Source organism: Pongo pygmaeus, chromosome 7, assembly GCF_028885625.2.
Source record: "Pongo pygmaeus isolate AG05252 chromosome 7, NHGRI_mPonPyg2-v2.0_pri, whole genome shotgun sequence".
Classification (NCBI taxonomy): Eukaryota; Metazoa; Chordata; class Mammalia; order Primates; family Hominidae; genus Pongo; species Pongo pygmaeus.
Window position 1 is genome coordinate 98478066 of NC_072380.2, and position 19455 is coordinate 98497520.

General features: G+C 37.8%; 1 protein-coding gene across 1 annotated transcript; it reads right to left on the reverse strand.

Annotated features, from left to right (window-relative positions):
- Positions 1-1426: 1426 nt before the first annotated feature.
- Positions 1427-17636, reverse strand: SLC7A13 (solute carrier family 7 member 13). Its single transcript, XM_054498752.2, has 4 exons — positions 16851-17636; positions 10153-10284; positions 4811-5172; positions 1427-2015 (listed from the first exon to the last, which is right to left on the reverse strand). The coding sequence occupies exons 1-4, from the start codon at positions 17533-17535 to the stop codon at positions 1743-1745; spliced, it is 1452 nt and encodes a 483-aa protein (XP_054354727.1). The 5' UTR covers positions 17536-17636; the 3' UTR covers positions 1427-1742.
- Positions 17637-19455: the final 1819 nt, after the last annotated feature.

Genomic DNA, 19455 nt, shown 5'->3' on the forward strand with positions numbered 1-19455 from the left:
GACCCATGGAAGAGCTGATGTCGCAATTCAAGTCCGAAGACCATCTGCTGACAGAATTGCCTCTTGGAGAAGTCAGTCTTTGTTCTATCAAGCACTTCAACTTATTGGATGAGGCCCACTCACAATAGGAAGGCAATGTGCTTTACTCGAAATCCAACTATTTAAATGTTAATCTCATCCAAAAAATACCCTTGCAGAAACATCCAAAATAATGTGTGATCAAATGTCTGGGCCCCATGACCCAGCCAAGTTGACACATAAAACTAACCATCACACCAGGGGATAATTCCTCAAACTTGACAAGTCCTTCGACATCTGTGGATGCCACCTCTGAGGGATAAAGGGAGGCAGGGAACAGAGCTGGCTAACAAAGGTCACTGGACATCTTCCCACATTCCCACTTTCTGAAAACATCTCTAAACCATATCTTTTAAAATTCTAATCTATGCAGATGAATTTTTAAAATTGAATAATACTGGATGAGTGTGACTCCTGGGATGCTATCCACTCAGCCATCTATTACACACACTTTATACACAACTACATCATTCCCAGTAGGTCACACTTATTAATAAATCAAATGAAGATACAGTAATGCTGTTCTTCTAAGACATGTCCACATTTTTCTTAATGGCACTCAAAGAAAATTAACCTAAAGATTCACGCTTCTTATTTTTTTGAGACAGAGTCTCACTCTGTCACCCAGGCTGGAGTGCAATGGCATGATCTCGGCTCACTGCAACCTCTACCTCCCAAGTTCAAACGATTTTCCTGCCTCAGCCTCCCAAGTAGCTGTGATTACAGGTGCACACCACCACACCCAGCTAATTTTGTATTTTTGGTAGAGATGGGTTTTCACCATGTTGGCCAGGCTGGCCTCAAACTCCTAACCTCAAGTAATCCACCTGCCTCAGCCTCCTAAAGTGCTGGGATTACAGGCATGAGCTACCTCACCCAGCCCCATGCTTCTAAAATAGTTATTAGCTTGAAAAAAAATGGGGCCAGGCACAGCGGCTCACGCCTGTAATCCCAACACTTTGGGAGGCCGAGGTGGGCAAATCACAAGTTCAGGAGTTTGAGACCAGCCTAGCCAATATGGTGAAACTCAGTCTCTACCAAAAATACAAAAAATCAGCTGGGTATAGTGGCAGGTGCCTATAATCCCAGCTACTCGGGAGGCTGAGGCAGGAGAATCGCTTGAACCCAGGAGGTGGAGGTTGCAGTGAGCAGAGATCACACCACTGCACTCCAGCCTGGGTGACAGAGTGAGACTCCATCTCAAAAAGAAAAAAAAAGTGCTACATTCTGGAAGGGAAAAGCCAACTGGAAAAATGGAATTATTCTTTTCACTTTCAAATCAGCATCTTCCCTGGCCCCGCCCACCTCACACAAAAAGGACTCGGGAAAGATGAAGGAATGCTTTTAAAATTTTTAGTCATTCACTTTTATTATAGGATCCCCACAAATTCAGTAGAAAAGGGGTGGGATACAGAAAAAAAAGTGAGAGAATGGGAGATGTATAATCACTCTATCAAGCTACGCAAACCAGGAGTCAAGTTTTTTACCATGCGAAGCAGAGCTTTTAACAATTTCTTAGTGACTCTGAAGCCAGCTACTTACTGTCTTAGGCACTTTTGTATATATCACTTATTTCATTTGAGAAAAAAATAGTTACCATAGGAATTTCACCATGACTGTTCTATCATATGTTTAACCTTGATTTGGAATCTGATATACGTTTTTTAGAAGGCCATTTTTTTAAGAGTTTGCACTTCTGACATCTGTTCCTCAGACACATCAGGGAGGCAAATATTAAATAGTAATTGTAAATAGCAAGTCATCTTCTCAAACCAAGCCAATCTTATTTTAAAATGTATTAAAGGTATGTAAAATAGTAATCCGCTGAGAACTAACAGAAGCACGTAGACATAATGCACATTTGGAGACTTTACCAACGGTATCACAACCAAGCCCATGTCGATGACTATTGTTGCTAATGGAAACGGCAAAAACACCTGAAAAGAGCAAAGTATGAAAAAATATTAGATACGAACATCCATGAATGATACCTGAATATTTATATAAATAACAATGCAAAGATACAAGCTAATTAAAGAAAACAGGCTAAATTAGCTGTAAAGTTGAATAAACCTGGCTTAGAAGTCAGATAAATGCCTGAGTGAAAGGAGATGTTGAAGACTGTCATTGTCAGGTTGGAGGGAATGGGCATCTAGCATTTGACTGCTCATGAACGGAAATAACTAGAACCATTTGCTGGTAAGATCACTATCTACTGATCTGGGTACCATGAATCTGTTAAGAGGGAGTTTCTAAGGCCCAATGGAACTAACAACAATCTTCTCTGGAAAATATCTCAAGGCAGTAAGAAATTCATGACAAAACAGGAAGACTATCCTCAGACTCTCTGTTACACAGGTAAATACTGACAGGTAAATGTTGTAACTTTATAGGCTCAGCATATTAAAAAAAAACAGACAAAAATTTTAGCTAAAACAATTTTCCCTGTTTTATATTTTGTTTTGCTTTGCCAAAAGCCTTAAAGACCAGTCCCTGGTAAGAGTTCTCTACAACATTACCCAATCTAGGGAGAAAATCGATATAAGATATAACTGATATGAATCTATATTCCCCAAAGATGTATATTACAGAGCTAGTCATAATTTATGAAACAAAACCCTTTAATTAAAGGATCATTTGTTGGGATTTAATCATTAAGAATGTCTTCTTGGCCGGGCACAGTTGCTTACACCTATAATCCCAGCATTTTGTGAGGTCAAGGCGGGTGGATCACAAGATCGGGAGATCGAGATCAGCCTGGGCAACATGGTGAAACACCGTCTCTACTAAAAATACAAAAATTGGCTGGCTGTGGTGGCGGGCACCTGTAATCCCAGCTACTTGGGAGGCTGAGGCAGGAGAATCTCTTGAACCGGGGAGGCAGAGGTTGCAGTGAGCCAAGATCATGCCACTGCACTCCAGCTTCTCCAGCCTGGACGACAAGAGTGAGACTCTGTCTCAAAAAAAAGAAAAAACAAAGAATCTCTTCTTAGTTTATAAAGCATCCCTGAAAAAGATACTTTATCATCTCATGGCTCAGTATCAGTTATCAAATAACTGAGAGAAAAGAAAAGAGCGCTCCTGGGGGCACACAAGACAAATTTCAGCCACTTGTACTTAAGGCTGCCCTTGCCTTCCTTTCTGATGCAAATGTAAGTTGAATAATAATATAAGCAATAATAGCCATCAATGTCAGACCCTGGCTTGTTTGCATGCCTTAGCTTACTTAATACCTCCAACGTTAATAGGAGGTAGGTATTATTTTTTCCCATTTTAGATCTGAAGAAACTGAGGTTCAGAGGTTCAGTAACAAGACTAAACTCAGCTACTAGCCAAGCAACTGGACTTGAGCCCAAAACTCTTAGTGATTATCTTATACTGTTATTTATGTACAACAAATTTATCCTCCAGTTCATAACTTCTTTATAATTGTATCTATTAGGGTCAGTGATCTAACAAAATGTGGATCAGAAAACAGCAAAATACATATTAAAAAGATGCAGCATGTGAAACTATACAGAGAGCAGACGTTAGGGAGGCACCTCCAAGGGGGACTATGGCCATCAGCCCTGCTCTAGATTAGATCTCTCTCCCTATGTGTTCTCTGAGCATCCTCTGCAGACCACTAGATAGCAATCATCACACCATGATTTTTGGTTTACATGACTGTCCAGATAGATTATAACCTGCCTAAAAGCAGGAGCCAAGTCTTAATTCTTTTTCTACTCAAAGTACCTAGCAAGGTGCTTAAAATATAGTTGCTTCTTGAGAACTAATACTCAAACACACAACAATTAAGAGATGACTGGATGGAAGAAGTTGAAAAGAAGACTGGAAAGGAAGGACATAAATCAACCATAGTTGGTGATGAGAACATTGCTTTCTTTCTCTCAGCAGTTCTTTCTTATATTTTGTATTTAGCGAGAGTCAAACACTCCAAAGAGACTGCCTAGATTTGAATCTTGGCTCTAATCCATGCTGTGTGAGCTTGGGCAAGTGACCTAACTTTTCTAAATCTGTTTTCTTATCTGTAAAACGGAAATAACAATTGAATCCACCTTTTTATTACTAAGAGGATTAAAGGTGATCATCCAAGCAAAACTTTGAACATCCTACCTAGGCAACGAAGATTATTTTATTATTCTGATAATCAGAGCGTCAGGGCCATCTTTCTCCAATAACATTCTTATGCTACCAAGTTTTGCTGCTTATTTCCTTTTCTGCAATTAAGTGGTTGTCTCTTCTCCTGTGAAAAGTTTTTTCATCCAGACTGAAAGTCAGTTTAAAAGAAGTAAAGTTGAAAAGATGTAATTTGCCAACAAAGTAAGTTGATGTTTCAGAACAGTGGATGTTATCACTTGTGACCTCACCTTGCCTCTTCTGTTTCCCATCTGCTAAATCTCACCCTGACTGTGGAAGACATTCATATGCATAACTAGTTACATAAGTAGACAAAATAGTATCTGGTCAAAAGACTCATAATGATCTGTCCAACCACCCAGAGAACTATTTTTCTCTCTAATAAACTGTTAAATGGAATCTAAGAGATTTTTATATTGAGTAACCTAGCCAATAAAAATGAAAATTAAAACCAAGACTAGATTATTCTTATGTGTTTTACAGTAACTGAGTATTCAGAAGATCTACTTATAGATGCTCTGATTATAATATTAAATACAGTTATACTCAATATCTGTTATTTCACACAGAAAAGAATGAAATTCAGTTTTACCTTATAAGGTATAGATAGATTGGGTTCCTGGTATCTCCGCCTTAGTATTCCTATCATTAATAATATAGACCATAATGAATTTGTGAAAAAAATATAGTTTATCAAATCAATTAGACTTGTTAAGATAATTGCAAGGGATCCCAAAGTGACAAGTAGTAGCACAGCTGTAAATGGAGAGGAGTGACTATTAAGTGTATTAAATAGCAAAGGCAGCTGGCCCTCTTGGCTTGCAAGATATATTGGTCTCGATGATTTAAATATAGAAATCAGAAGGTTGCTAAATAATGAGGTAGAAATAGCAAAAGGCATAATCCATGCTAATGAGGGAAAAACTCGATCAGCCCATGTGATAGCTACAGCATCTGCAGAAAAACAAAAATACACAAAAGAAAATGTGTTAAAAGAGAAATACTAATAATAAACCTTTTAATATTATTTCAAAATAAAAACAGAAACTTAATTAATAACATTTAATTTGCTTAATTTTATTGTTTATTTCCTTAGTTACACCTACATAACACCTAAGGTGTCTATTTGACCCCATCACACTGTATTGTAAATGGTTATCATTTTATATGTCTTCCCCAATAGACCAAGAATGTTTTTGAGGGCAAGGATAATCCATTTATTTTCTATAAAACTAGTGGATCACTCTGTGACAGACATACAGTAGGCTTTCAATAAACACTTGTGAAATAAATTGATTTTGTTGAATGGATGATTGAATCCATGCTTATTTTCTAAAACTAGTTTACAGAGTCTTGATAGTTACATTGAGAGTTCAAAAAGCACAGTGCAACACTACTGACACCAGAATGAGACTTTCCCACATCATGGTGCAATTTGAAATACTTAACAGAAAAAGGAACCATGTAGATGAAGAAAATAAGTTACACACTATTAAAAATTTCTATGACATTTGGGACTTTTCTATAGATCAGTAGTTCTCAATTGGAGTTGAATTTACTCCTCAGGGTCATTTGGCAATATCTGGAGACTTTTTTGGCTGTCACAACTGGGGAGGTAAGAGGTTGCTGCTGGTATCTAGTGAGTAGAGGCCAAGGATGTTACTAAACATCCTGTAATGCACAGGACAGTTCTCTACAACAAAAAATTATACAATATAAAATGTTCATGGTACTAAGATTAAGAAACTAAACATTAGAGAATATTCTACTTTTTTTTTTTTTGCTTAAAGATAAGAGATCTTATGAGTACTAATTTAATAAAAGTCCACAGGAAAAAAACGCAACTGTGAAGAAAAGTATCCATTGTTTGTGAGAACCCACTTGATTCAGTTCATATTATGTGGATATATGCTAAGACAGATCACTCAGTCAGAGAGAAACAAATTCTCAGTTTTTCAATGGAATGAGCACAATGGGGCCTGAGGTCCCTGCAGGTAGGTGTCCTTGGAGCCTATGCTCTTCTGCTAAGGTTGGTTTCCAGGGGTACTTTTGGGACATCAACATACTGGGTTCTAACACAAGGTAGGACTTCCCAAATGTGACAAAATTAATATATCATTAATAGCTCTTGTTCTTAAAGATCTTTATTTTTTGTAACCCTTTTTAAACAGCCTCAAGTGCCATTTCACTTTTTTCCTTAGTGCTATTCTACAACTTTGGATCTTCCTTAAAAATATCTCCTGTCTCATTTATTGTTCTTCTCAGGAGGATATTGTTGGTTGTTTCTCCTGGACACGCATACCTCCACAAATTTCAAATTTTCAGTCACATTTCCAAAATATTTCTTTCCAGTAATGCAAAGGAAATTCCCCTTTAGTTTCCCAGTGTGCATTCTACAAACATGGTTAGTTATAACTTGAAGAGGATCAGGTGCAGCTCTGTCAGCGCTGGCTGGCAAAAACTATACATCTTTCTACATCATCTTTAGCTCTGTGCCACAAGGGATGTTTTTTCTTTGTTACTCTTTCCACATGTTGTTTCTTTTCTTTTAAAAATGATTTCATATATGTTCTGGGTGAAAAGTAAAATAAATGGCACTGAAGCACATGAAGTGAAAAGTAAATGTCCCTCTCCTCACTAGCCTCCCATTCATGCGGAGCAAATGTAACTACCATTAACAGCTGTTTGGATCCTCTTCTAGAAATTTTGTATGAATGTATAAACATCTATTAGGGTTGTATATGAGTGTGCACGTATGTGTATGCTCACTTAGGCTTGCTTTTTCACGTTCATCTTGCTCTTATTTGTACATTTGCATGCATCTAATTATTCTAGCAAGTTCTCAGTATTCCATTATATAACTGTCACTGCGTTTATCTACCCATTTCATACTGTTTTATTTGTAGTTTATTTTCAATTTCTTGCTAATATAAGAGGGGCTTTAATGAAAACACTCATTCCTCCCATTCTTGATAGTCGTTCAAGTCTCCTTAGAGTAAATTCTTAGAAGTGGGACTTGTGAGTCCAAAGGTATATACATTTTAAAATAAGGATGATTTACAAAATTACCCCCCAAAAATAATCGCATCAATTTACCAATAAACGATTCTAAAATTCTCACTTTCTCTTCAAAATTCTTTTATTATTATTATTAATTTATTTATTTATTGTCCATCATTGGCTATCTTTTCAAAATTCTTAACCATATCTGGGTACTTGGGACCAGCTACTTTTAGGCTGCATCTGGACAGGGAAACCTCAGCTTCTGCTTCCATGAAATGTATTTATGGTTTTAGATTATCTTATCCTATGCCAATTTTCCCTAGTTTTAAATATGGCATGGAATTCTCAAGAAGACCAAATGTGAGCACCCCTGTCAGCAGTGTGTGGCAGGACTTTAGGAACAATGAAATCCTCAGTTTTCAAAGCTGGGACAGGGCTCCTCACTAAGGCATTTCCACACACCTTGTTCTAGAAGAACACCCTTCCCTTCTTAGTTGTGAAACTTATTCATAATAAAGGCTATTTTTTTTCGTAAGAGAAAAATAGGTGAAGAAACAAGTCAGAGCTCTGACACGGACACAGACAAAAACATTACATAATTAATACCATTCTTTCTTTTTCTGTCTAAACCACAAATATTAGTATCTAATATTTATCACAGCCTGGTGTAATTCTTTCAATGTTCCTTAAATAAAATGTAGTATCCAATTAATGCCACATCATAGATGCTCTGTATTCATATGGAAACTTTTCATATTTTTTACATATACCCGTTTGATTGAAAAAATGCATCCCTTAATCGTTAAAATTTCTGAATTTAAGAACCTATATTTGGGCCTGGTGGCTCACGTCTGTAATCCCAGCACTTTGAGAGGCCAAGAGGGAGAATCGCTTGAGGTCAGACCAGCCTGGCCAACATGACAAAACCCTATCTCTACTAAAAATACAAAAATTAGCCAGGTGTGGTGACCCATGCCTGTAATCCCAGCTACTCAAAAGGCTGAGGCACAAGCAGCGCTTCCTGGGAGGCAGAGGTTGCAGTGAGCAAGATTGTGCCACTGCACTCCAGCCTAGGCAACAGAGCAAGACTCTGTCTCAAAAAAAAAAAAAAAAAAAAAAAACCTATTTCTTTTGCTTGTAACTTTCCCCCTTATTATACAAATTTTGCACTTTAAGGAAAATTTGGAATATTCAGTGTAAACAATAAAGTAAAAATCACATACAATATCATTCCCATTGATCACCATTGTTAACTACTTATTTGCTGTTTTATATTATTATATACATCCTGACTTTTTCCTCATTATTGAATTATAAACGTTGTCCCTTTGCTTCAAGTATCCATCAACAATATCATCTTTTACAAATCACAGAATGTTCTATTATATAGATTTCGCATAAATTTTTTGTTTCAAGCTTATTGGATATTTTTATGGTTTTTAATTTTTGGCTATCATACATACATAAATTTTTGCTGTCATACATAAAGCTACATACATACATACCTATACATACATTTTTTCATGTGTGACTATTTTCTTAATTTAAATTTCTTGTACAATAAACATGCAGATATTTGGACTTAAAAAGATTAATTTAGAATTTAAACAAAAAGTCTAAAGATGATATGCCTAAAAAAGTAAGCATTATAGCCAAATTACAAGTGATGATGGTCAAAACACTTCATGAGTCTTCCACACCTGCCAAAACCATTGTGCCATCTACAAAATTGCTATAACCATTATGACACCAAAGGAGATATTCATGACTTTTTAACAACCCGTATGGACGGAGCACTGGTGGTCATAACAGATGCCAGCTTCAATGAACCGTAACAACGGTGCTAGCTGACCAGCAGCCCCAACCACACCCACGATTAACTTTGTAAATTTATTCTTTACATAATCGAGGTAGTTAATAAATCACTGCTTGTTCTGATCTGAATTTGCATTTGGTTTGTTCCCACAGACACTCAGAAGCTTGATTCTATCTAGTTTATAGGTCCCTAAGATACCTAGACCATTATGAATCAGCACTGATACCATATGGCACCACCCTGCAGGGCAGTAACATAAGAATTGAGGCAAAGTTTACCTGAATTTTGTATCAAAATCTCCCTTAGGTTTGCCTCCATGCCTCAAAGATTCACCAAAATAATAATAGCTGCTCAAAAGAGATTAGTCCTGAAGGTACTCGGTGATAGGTTTATCTTGTGAGATGGTTTAATGCTGGCTTGAGGAAATTACTAGTCTTCCACTTTCCCTGTTTCTCATTTCTTTCCAAATTTCCTTTTATCCCTTGAATCTGTTACTCATTTTTCAATGTATATTTATTTAAAATGTTCTCATTCTTTTATTCTTTATTCTACAATTTGGTCTCTAAGATAGCTACTTTTTGGTCGGATTTCCAATATGTTCAGGATCCTTTGCCACCATAAATTTTAAAGTTGTTCATGGTAAACCATATTGTTTTAACATCAATATTAATTATATGCATCAATTGAACATTAGCATCTAGTCCTTTAACTGCCGGTATTCTACATTTCAAATTGATCATTTTTTGTGACACCTAGAAAAACATTGAGACTCAAACATTTTGAAAGTTTTAAAATAGATGTAAACAGTGATTACACAGTGTCACTCTGGTGAGATGAGATCATGAAAGGAACACTAATATTTTGAATCTGATCTACACCATACATCAACATTATATACACCTTTCCATATTATTAGAAAAGGCATAACCATGCTTAAAGATGAATCTCCTTTCTAAGGCAAATCATTCCCTTTGGCCCTCTGCTATTTTAGAAAATTATAAGTTGATTCTATATATAGAATAATGAACAGTAAACAGTCGTCCTGACTGGTGAAATGATAGTTATATTGAAAAGACCAGCACTTTATTTATTGTTTTAGCCATTTGCATACAAACCTGAAGAGAGAATTTCCCTGGGTGTCAGAACAGTCAGATAGGAAATGTTAACCAGTAAATAAACTACAGTCACCAGAGGTAATGCAGTAAATATGCATTTGGGAATTGTTGTTCTGGGTTTCTTCAGCTCCCCTATAACACAAAAGAGGACACAACCATAATTGGTAAACATTATTCCTAAAATTCATTATTTTTAGATTATTATTTTTGTATTTGTATAAATTAATGGGGTACAAGCATGATTTTATTACATGGATAGATTGTGTGGTGGTCAATTCAGGGTTTTAGTGTATCTGTCACCTGAATAACATACATTGTACCTATTAAGTAATTTTTCATCATCCACCTGTCTACTCCCTCTCCCTTCCAAGTCTCTGTGGCTCATCATTTTACTCTCTACATCCATAAGTACACACTTTGTAGTTAATTATGAGTGAGAAGGTATAATATTTCTCTTTCTATTTTTGAGTTATTTCACTTAGGATGATGGTCTCCAGCTGCATTCATGTTGCTGAAAAAGACATGATTTCATTCTTTTTTATGGCTTTGTAGTATTCTGTGGTATATTATACACACACACACTGGTGTTGTGATAAACATGAGTGCAGATATCCTATTGATTTATTTTCTTTTGGGGAGATACCCAGTAGTGGGATTGTTGGATCAAATTGTAGTTCTATTTTTAATTTTTTGAGAAATCTCCATACTGTTTTCCATAGACATTATACTAATTTACATTCCCACCAACAGCGCTCCATGTGTCAAGAACTGGGCTAGGCTCTTCCTATTCATTCAGCCACCACCACTACACATACACTAAAATGCACACACACACACACACACACACAAGCACACACCCTGGTGAACTGCTACACACCCACCTGCCTAATATAGCTAAATGAAGAAAAATATGAAATATGCTTCATTTTCTCCATAGATGGTAAAATTTCTGAAGACTTAAGAATGAAAAATGAAATCGGAGCCCATAAGTCCTGTACCATTTGAAGCCCCCTTATGTATTTAGCCTCATCTATTAAGTCCTAGGCACTGAGTTTGGATAGTGGGAATACAACGGTGAGCAGAAACTACATGAAATTTGACCTCAAGAAGAAGAGCTACATATAAGTTAAATAATTGCATAAATAAAAGGTTAAAATAATAGTGACTATGGTAAGTGTCTATATGAAAAGAAGGTGCTATGGGGATACATTATGTGACAATGTGATAGTTTCTCTTGCTATCTGTGTTTTATATATAGACAGATGTAGACAGACTGGCCTTTGCAGTTCCTCAACAATGTCCTATCCCTTCTTGCCATAGAGTCTGCTCTCTTATGTGGAATGTTCTTTCCTAGTTGCCTAGTTGACCCCTACCCTTCCTTCAGATCTCAGGAAAATAATTACTTGTGGGGAAACTAGGAAAGGTAACTCTCTCCCTGGCTAGCAAAATTTTCCTACTATACATTTCTCATACTGTATATTGAAAGGAGTTAAAGAGCCCATCATAAATTATCTCTCCCTGTATGCTCTTGACCATTCCTTTATGCCAATATTAAGTGCAAAAAAAAGGCCAAAAAAGTTGTAATTTAGCATCATATAGAGTGGATTTTCTAGGACAGTTTTATTTTTAAATATTGTTCCATTCATCACACCATTTCCCCAAATTTTGTCCTACCCTGAGAATTGCTCTGTGGCATGAAGAAATGATCATCTACAACCATAATATACAATGGCACCCTGTGCCCTGCCCAGTGGCAAGCAACAAAGAACAGACATCTGATCCACTGGAAGCCAATCACTTTCAGTATACAAGAAAATTTATCTCAAGAATTTGAACCAAAGGTCAAGAGAAAAGCAACATAATGGTGTTAAAAAAGAAAGGAAGATGAGAAAATTTGTTTTTTTTTTTAATTTCTAGAACTTTCCTATTTTTTCATATTTATTTATTTATTTTATAGAGACAGGGTCTCGCTATGTTGCCTGGACTGGTCTTGAACTCCTGGCCTCAAGCAATCCTCCAGTCTAGGCCTCCCAAAGTGCAGATTAAAAACGTGAGTCACCATGTCCAGTCTGCTTCCTTATTTTTTGTTGCTTCCTAAGATTGGTTGCTCAAATCTTCCTTAAAAGATAGCATTATCCTTCCAGTAAGTTCCCCTTTTATTGTGTAAGTTAATGTGTGTGGGTTTCTGCTACTTAAAACCAAATCCCCTTTACTAATAAATATCTATCATTTGACTATATCAAATTTCTTCCATCTGTGTCTGCCCAGGGGTTGGATCTAATGCCCATGGGGTACACTAATCTGAGCTGATTAAGAACTTGAATAGTAAAAAATTAGAAGGTTTTAATTTTAACCCTGCCTGCACCACTTACTAGTTGCGGGACGTCTGGACAATGTATTGGCTGTCAAGGTTTCAATCTCTTTATAGAGAAAACTGTAGGGACAACAAAATTCCAGTCCTAGTGTTTAGCATATAATAAGTGCTGAATAAATGGTTGTTGTTAATTACTATAGTTATTAAAGCTTTGGGACAAACAAAAGGGCAATTTTTTGGATTAACTGTTCTTTCTTCTGAGCCTTTTACTTGTGCTCATTATGTACTTGATTTGTAAAGAGGAGATGGAGATTACAATTTAATTTATGATAAAAAGTTATAATAGCCAGACAGGTGACGAATATCCTTGACTCTTGAACTTAAAAGATGGGTATTCTGGCCGCGTGTGGTGACTCACGTCTGTAAACCCAGCACTTTGGGAGGTCAAGGCAGGTGGATCACTGGAACCCAGAAGTTCAAGGCCAGTCTGAGCAACATGCCAAAACCTTGTTTCTACTAAAAATCCACACACAAAAAAAAATTAGCTGGGCATGATAGTGAGTGCCTGCAGTCACAGCTACTCAGGAGGCTGAGGTGACAGAATCCATCGAGCCCAGAAGGTCAAGGCTGCAGTGAACTATGATTGCACAGCTGCACTCCAGCCTGGGTGATAAACAATAGAAATTTTTTTTAAAAAAGATGGGTATTCCTACACCTTGCAAAGTTGCCTGTCTACAAATCACTATTTTGCAGGTAAAAGGGTTACTTAAAGCTTAGATGTACTTAAGACTTATTTTGTAAATTAGCAACTCCAGCACACACTGAAATTCCTCCAACTTTTATTCACCACTAGAGGCTTGTGAGGAACTCCATAATAGTTTATAGGTCGGTATGAATAAATTCTGTGAATATATTTTCAGCTGACAATAATCATCTAACAATGAAACGTCTCTACAATGGGATACAATGAAACTGGCTCAAATAAAAATCCAGAAATATTGCTTCTAGCCTTGAAAGGAAAAAACAATGAGAAACTTTTGCTTGTTATGCCAGCTGCTGAAATTGGCCCATTTAATCACAAGCCACGTAAAACAGTAATCTCCTCATAGCTTTCTTTTCTCAATACCTTATTTTTAACTCAATGCAAACTGACTTCCTCTCACGTTCAAAATTCACCAATGACTTCTTACATTATCAATGATGGCGCTCTAACCAGTCCTCATGCTCCTTGACTTCTGAAGCATTTAACCAGATAGATTATTCCCCACTTTTTGAAACATATTGTGATTTTCCTCTATAACACTCTGAGCCTCCTCTGGCTTCCTCACTGAATCTTCTTTCTCTACCTCCTGCTTAAAAGTTGGCATTGTCCAGTCATCTGTCTCCCTCAAACCCTATGCCATTTTGTCCTTCGTCTCTCTATGTACTTGCCTTAGTAATCAACCCTATATATTTTTTCCTTAGTCTCTCTATGTACTTGCCTTAGTAATCATATCTAATACCAAGACTCTCAGATGGAAACCATTTTGTAGTCACCTGAGGTTGCATGCCTTGTCTTATATCTACGCTGCATGCTTCTATTCTCCATGGCTTCACTCATATTTTTCTGGAATTTTGTGGATTCAATTCAAATTGCCACTTTTCCACTCAGTGACAGCAAAAAGTGACTTTTCCATTGATTTCTAAGGTAATTATATTGTTCTGTTATGGCTACCTGTTAAATATTGTATCAAATTATTTGTTTATAAGGCACAGAATTATAGTGACTTTAAACCATGATGTCCATTTTGCAGATAAAAAAAAAAAGAGGCTAGAAAGGAGAAAATACTTGCTATAGTTGGTAATGGCAGACCCAAATCTAGGTATCGCCTCTCCTACTAGACTGTAAGCATCTTTGATAAAGACTATATCTTACTCATCTTGAGGCACTAGTACAGGGTTTTAAAAATAGTCTTTGAAAAGATAGTGGCTACTCAAATGATTTCACAAATGATAGATAAATTAGTGGTGGGAGACCTGAGATGAGAAAAAGTTTTGTTCAGTAGTTAAGAGTCTGATACATGTATAAATAACAAGGAAAAGAACTGACTTTTTAGAAAAGATTGAAGTTGAGAAAAAATGAAATAAAAGAATGTGAAAAGTCCTTAAGGGGATGGGAGGGAAAAGATAAAGAATTCAAGGGAAAGACCGACTTTGAAAATGAAAAGATGAAAACTTCTGTCTAACATTGAAGGTAAGGGTATATAGCCTCAGAGGAATCTAGAATATCTATGCTTCTCTATTCTTTAAAGATACTTAAGAACCTACAAAGAACAAAAAACAGAACTACCATTTGACCCAGCAATTCCACTACTGCGTCTCTACCCACAGGAATAGAAATTGTTATATCAAAAAGACCTCCGCACTTGCATGTTCATTGCAGCACTGTTCACAATAGCAAAGTCATGGAATCAACCTAAGTGTCCATCGACGCATGATTGGATTTTTTTAAAATGTGGCATATACACACCATGGAATACTATGCAGCTATAAAAAGAATGAGATCATGTCTTTTCCAGCAACATGGATGCAACTAGAGACCATCATCCTAAGAGAAATAATTCAAAAACAGAAAATCAAATACTGCATATTCTCACTTATATATGGGAGCTAAACAGTGAGTACACATGGATATACAGAGGAAATTGTGACACTGAGGATTCCAAAAGTGGGGAGAGTGGGTGGGGGGTAAGGGTTGAAAAATTTCCTATTGGGTACAGTGTTCACTGTTAGGGTGATGGCTATACTAGAAGCCCAGACCTCACTATTATACAGATAAATCCATGTAACAAACCTGTACATGATCCCTGGATATATAAAATTAACAATGCTTAAGAGCATAGTAAAAGTGCAAGGCAAAATCCAGCCCTTGTTTCTCTGCTCTGATGTCCTGAGTGAACCAAGAAGATGCTGTTCCACTTTGGCACCCACTTCAGTCAGCTGCCCAGTGCTGTCATTGCAGACAAGGGGTCTGAACTGCTGGAGAAGTTCCTGTTTCGGGTGTCCAGGGAGTACTTGTCTGGAGGGTAGGGGAAGGAAGCGAGCCTCTTTCGGGCTCCTATAATCCTGGTTACAGTATCTTTACATTGTTGGCTAATTTATTACTTATTTATTTATTTTTCTTTTTTTGAGACAGGGTCTTACTCTGTAGCCCAAACTGGAGTTCAGTAGTGCAATCATAGCTTACTGCAGCCTCAAACTCCTGGGCTCAAGTGATCCTCCCACCTCAGCCTCTTAGTAGCTAGGACTAAAAGCGTGCACTTCCACACTCAGATAATTTTTTAAGAAATCTGAGGAGGTGGCCAGGTGCAGTGGCTCACGCTTGTAATCCCAGCACTTTGGGAGGCAGAAGCATGTGGCTCACATGAGGCCAAGTGTTCCAGACCAACCTGGCCAACATGGTGAAACCCTGTCTCTACTAAAAATACAAAAATAAGCCAGGCATAGTGGTGCACACCTGTAGTTCCAGCTACTCCGGAGGCTGAGGCAGGAGAATCGCTTGAACTCAGGAGGAGGAGGTTTGCAGTGAGCTGAAATCGTGCCCCTGTACTCTGGCCTGGACAACAAGAGGAAAACTCTGTCTCAAAAAAAAAAAAAAAAAAAAAAAAAAATCTGAGGAGAGGGATCTCACTATTTTGCCGAGGTGGCCTCAAACTCCTAGCCTCAAGAAATCCTCCCATTTCGGCCTCTCAAAGCATTGAGATTATAGGCATGAGCCATCACACCCAGCCCTATTTTAACTTTTAAATGCATCCAAGATTGCTGTAGGTTGACTTCTTTTATAATGCTCACATGAAAATTATAGCTTTATCATTAATTAGAATGCTTGATGTGAAAACGGTCAAGTGCAAGTAAAATCAATTTGTATTATTACATTCATCAATAAGAGGAAAAAATTATAATAAAATATAAAACATAACCCCAAAAGTAAGTAAATAAAAATACTTAGAGCCTCAATGCATCATACCTACCTACAACACAAACATAGTCTGTCATTGGATCATTCCTGGATTTACAGTTTCATGGGTGGGGAACATTTTCACAACCCCAGCATTCATCCATTAACAGAAAGGAAACAGATTAACACAGAAGTCCCATATCTGTGGTCCCAGAAAGGAAAGTTGAAAAAGAGAAGTTGTTCAATCAAATAAGTACCTTAGAATAAACAGGAAAATAATTAAGAGTAGGTAACAAGTGCCAGGCTGGCATGATCTGATTCAGAAAGTCACAAAGAAGAAAGAAACATTAAATCATTTAAGACTCAAAATACAACAAATGATATGCATTTCATATTGTATGCAATAAGTCATGATTTTAGATTTTTTTTTCCTGAATGGATTGTTACCTGCTATAAGTGTAAAGCATGCCCCGCCTGAATATGCAAAATATCCTTGGAAGATGGCTTGTATAAGGTGAGAGATATCTGGAAATTCAGCATCAAAAGCATTCTGAAACCGTTCTACATTCTCCTTTTTCCCTCTTATCAGGAACACTACTCCAGTTAGGGAAATGAAGCTAAGTATGGACACTTTCAGCACTGAGCTAGCTATCTGAAGCCAAGTCACTTCTTTCACACCACGAGAAGTCAGAATTCCTACAATCCACAACATGGCCAATGCCAGACATTTCTTAGGCAGCTTTGGGACAGAGCAGCTGGGAAAAAAAGGCTGGATGCTGTACTCAGCGAGGAGCAGAGCTTGGCCAGCAACTACCCCTGACCCCAGAAACAAGGATGTCCAAAGATTCAAAAAAGCAACTGTGGAGCCAAAGTATCTCTTGAGAAAATAGTATTGAGCTCCACTGCATGGGAAGCTTATACTTATCTCTGCAGAGCAAAGAGTTGATGTCATGGCCAGTATGGCACAGCCAGCCCAAACACACAGGGAGACTCCCACGTTCATGCAAGAGTATGCCAACACACCTTTGGGGGACACAAAAATTCCTGCACCAATGATATTAATAAGCAAAAAACTTGTGCCCCAGCAATATCCAAACACTCTCTTGAGCTGTATTTTCTCCCCTCTATCCATTGTAATTGAAGAGTTTTAAAATTCTATATAAATTACAATTTCTAGATTTTCCTGACTATGTAGCTGCAAAGGATGTTGATGGATTCCTGAAATAAAATAATGCCATCCTTTCTGTTCCATTTTTGTTAAGTATAGCCTGGTTTTAATAATTAACAAAATAGAGGTGGAAGGTGGGGACAAAAAACAATAAGTAACAAAACACATGTGACACATTCAATAAAATAGACCAAGATGTAGAAGGGTTTGGTCTGACTTGTCTTTCAATTATTATCAAAAGAATGCACTGAGATTTTTTTTTTTTAAAAAGGAATTTCCAAGAAGACATGGATTACAGTGCAAAGTTGGGGCTTCCTACTCTACTTCACTGCTTCCCAAATGCCTTCCCAGTTCCCTCCTCTGGAAACAATCATTTTATTTTATTATTTTATTTTATTTTTTGAGACAGAGTCTCACTCTGTCACCTGGGCTGGGGTGCAGCCTTGACCTCCTGGGCTCAAGTAATTCTTCCACCTTAGCCTCCCAAGTAGCTGGGACTACGGGCATGAGCCACCACACCTGGCTAAGGTTTTTGGTGGTTGTTGGTTTGTTTTTGGTGGCTGTTGTTTTGTTTTTGGTAGAGATGGGGGGGTCTCACTTTGTTGCCCAGGCTGGTTTTGAACTCCTGTGCTCAAGTGATCCTCCCACCTTGTCACCCAAAGTCCTGGGATTAGAAGCCAACCATTTTAAAGTATGTATGGTTTTAGATCTCTTTGATGGTTGTCTTCATAGCTCTAAATAATATAAAAAGACTTTTATTTCTAAATATCTCAACTTTAGAAAGCAAATACTGACCCCTTCCCATGAACACTGAGGAATTAGCTCACTGTCCTTTTACTGCCTTGACTCCCTCTTCTTCACATTTTTTAAAATCACTAAGCTTTCAGGAAACAATTTTATCAGGCTTATATTACCAGATGCTAATTAGCAAGGCAAGGGAGGGAAATGCTCTGAAACATAAGCCTGTCTTTTAACCAGTCACCTATCATTCTGGTAGCCTTAGTCACATACAGAAAATTGTGAACAGAAAAGTACAAGAGAAAGAAGACCTGGCCCCAGGGGCAGAGGGAAGGAGGGTCCTAACCATCTTGTCCTAACCTACAAGTCTAGGGCCTTAGTAGCTCCCACATTTGTTGACTTTATAATGCAAAGCCCTGTCCTGAGAATTTCCAAAGTCTCATAAGCCTGGAGCACATGTAAGCCTAGGAAATAAGTATTTCTGTCTCTCTCTCTCTCTCTCTCTGTCTGTCTGTCTCTTTTTAAGCTGGGACTAGAGGGGTGTGCCATGACACCTGGCTAACTTTTGTGGGTTTTTTTTCAGTAGAGATAGGGCTTCCCCATGTTGGCCAGGCTGGTCTCAAACTCCTGACCTCAGGTGATCCACCTGCCTCTGCTTCCGAAAGTGCTGGGATTACAGGCATGAGCCACAGCGCCCGGACTAGTAAAGTATTTCTCAATTGTCCTCTAAGAGTAAGTGAAAGTGAAATTGCTTGGTTTTGCTTTGGTTTGGGAAAACTGGCTATTTTCTGGCAGATTGCATCCAAGAAAATTCACTGATAATACTACATAGTGATATAGGGCTGGGTGCAGTGGGTGGCTCAAGCCTGCAATTCCAGCACTTTAGGAGGCCGAGGTGGGAAGATCACCTCAGGTCAGGAGTTTGAGACCAGCCTGGCCAACATGGCAAAACTCCATCTCTACTAAAAATACAAAAATTAGCCGGGCATGGTGGTGCCCACCTGTAATCACAGCTACTAGGGAGGCTGAGGCAGGAGAACTGCTTGAACCCGGGAGGTGGAGGTTGCAGTGAGCTGAGAGTGGGCCACTGCACTCCAGCCTGGGAGACAGAACCAGACTCTGTCTCAAACAAACAAACAAATAGAA